At 30.3% G+C, this 2500-nt stretch overlaps 1 protein-coding gene across 1 annotated transcript in view; it reads left to right on the top strand.

The window, feature by feature from the left end:
• Nucleotides 1-2500, top strand: part of LOC118767731 (cadherin-99C-like) — a 30999-nt gene that overhangs the window by 8901 nt on the left and 19598 nt on the right. Inside the window, exon 4 of the mRNA XM_036512786.1 lies at nt 196-293. Within this exon, the coding sequence (XP_036368679.1) occupies nt 276-293 (18 nt within the window). The 5' untranslated portion in view covers nt 196-275. The remainder of the gene's footprint in view (nt 1-195; nt 294-2500) is intronic.

Genomic DNA, 2500 nt, shown 5'->3' with positions numbered 1-2500 from the left:
AAGACCGGAGCCTGGTGCAGCCTTCTGGCTTCCCAGATCCCCGGTCGAACCGTCCAACCCATGCTAGCATGGAGAACGGACGTTAAACGATGATGATGATGATGATGATGATGATTATTACTATTATTATTATTATTATTATTATTATTATTATTATTATTATTATTATTATTATTAACCATTGTCCCTTTGCAGAATACTCCGGTTGGTACGGAAGTATTTCGGGCCTCTGACTTTACCACCGATAAAGATTTCCAGCACTTCTACTCTACTCAATGAAACAACACAACGTCGTAAGTCTAACTGTTTAAATTCGCATCAACTCTCATATATTCCTCATTGCCTCTTGTTTTTTGTTGTTTCATTTTAAAACTACATTCTTGTAATTACTTAATGAGGGAAATATTTCTGAAAAGAAACCTAATTTCCAATAAAATGAATCGAACTCCATATTTCTAAAATCGATATTGTATATTCAATATTGTAATAAGAACCGCGTTTGTTTATCTCTCCGTCCGTGCGTCCCTGTCGGTCCGTCACACGCTTATCTCCGATCAGGATAATTTCCAAGTGTTAAGACATCAGTGACGTCACAGTAAGTAATTTCGATGACGCCATATTTGATATTCACAGATATTCATTTATTAAATGAAAATGAATATTTCACACTCAAAGCTGTGTGGAAAAGTGGGAGACAAAAGGTGGGGAAACTGGAAGATAGAAAGGAAAAGTAATAAAGACTTCCCTCAGGAAAATAGTTAATTCTATTGTGAACCTATTATAATTTATTGAATGTAGGTGTTTCTAATATTTGAAACCATTTCTTTTCGTTGTGGGCAAAATATTTTACTGAAAAAATATCTAGTCAGTGAAAGAGTAAATACTACTATTTGTAAAGCAAATACGTTAGTTTCCGTTTAAATATATATTGATAAATAACAAGTGTGAAATTAGAAAGAAAATCTTCATTACAGCATTATCGCAAATAAATGATTCACTGAGGTTTATTATCGATCACTTGGTATATGTTTTAGGAAATTTTAGCTACGATATTTCACTGGAATAGGAAATTTTAGCTACGACATTTCACTGAAATGACAGGTTAATATTGGGTTGGCCGGAAAGTTCGTGCCGATTTTTAAAGGAACGAAAAAGGTCAATAAATACTTGCCATTACATTTTTAATCAGCTAAATATGAACCATTTTGTTACACAATGTGTCTCCATCTTACCTTTAACTTGAAAATACCCTCTTCCCAGAATTGAGGTGGTTTCATGGCAAAGAATTCATCAAGGTGTCTTTTTACGTCATCCAAGGAATTGAAATTTTTACCATTAAGACTATTCTGCGGAGACCTGAATAAGGGGAAATCTGAAGGAGCAATATCTGGTGAATATGGAGGGTAGGGTAACGCATCCCAGCCGAGCTGAAGCAATTTTTGTCTGGTTCCCAAAGCATCAAGTGCCGAAAATGAACTTTCTTATCTTCCATTTGAAAGGGTTACAGAATTAACACAGGTTATAGGAACATAAATCTTCTTCCACAAAAAGATAGCTTAAACTGTGCTCTAAATGGAAGTGTAGTCAAATCCTATTTTATGGACTCAACCATGTTCTAAAATAAGTCGAAAGGTAAGCTACTATAAATCGGCACGAACTTTCCGGACAACCCAATACTAGAAAAATATAATAATTATAAAAAGAATTCCTTTTGTCATTCACTGTCCATCACAGATATTACTAATACACCACACATACATTCACAAATGTAGGAGCTTTATATGGTTACCCGGCTTGCTGGACATAGCAAATCTTTAAATCAACAAAAAGAAAAAAACTATAATAATAATAATAATACAGACATTGACTAGGGACATTCAATTATTTAGAGGTCGTGTGACTAAATGTGAATATCCTACAATGTATAAAGTTATCTTGTAGAAGATAAGATAAAATATGATTTAAATAATAATTTTAAGTGAAATTGTATTAAAAAATAACTTATTAAACCGTCAAAATTCAATATTTTAAACAATTAAAAATCAGAGATATAAATATATTTTTCTGAAAATGAAATTAAGGGCAATTAATTAATTATTTCAATAAAAATTTACATTTAAAGTCAATATATTTTATATTAAATGTAGTAATTTCAAAGGAAACAGATTAAATTTAAAATGATAAAATGTTAGTGTCAGTAAAGCGACAATTATCGTACTAGAATTTATAAATGAAAACGATTTTCATTTTAAACCTTCTACATATTCTCCATCTTTGACAAAAAGGGAATATCAAGATTAATATTCATAAAAATACAAACTATATAAAAATTTAAAGAAAAATTCATTTAAACCATACAAATAGCAGAAAGTAAAGCGACACAGACACAGACACAAGCATATATATGTAATACGTATATATGTATACATATATATATCTATATATATATATATATATATATATATATATTATATAATATATATATATATTATATACAATA

This window comes from Octopus sinensis, linkage group LG24, assembly GCF_006345805.1.
Source record: "Octopus sinensis linkage group LG24, ASM634580v1, whole genome shotgun sequence".
Lineage (NCBI taxonomy): Eukaryota > Metazoa > Mollusca > Cephalopoda > Octopoda > Octopodidae > Octopus > Octopus sinensis.
Note: the sequence above shows the minus strand (reverse complement) of the source record. Positions and strands in the feature narration are given on the sequence as shown.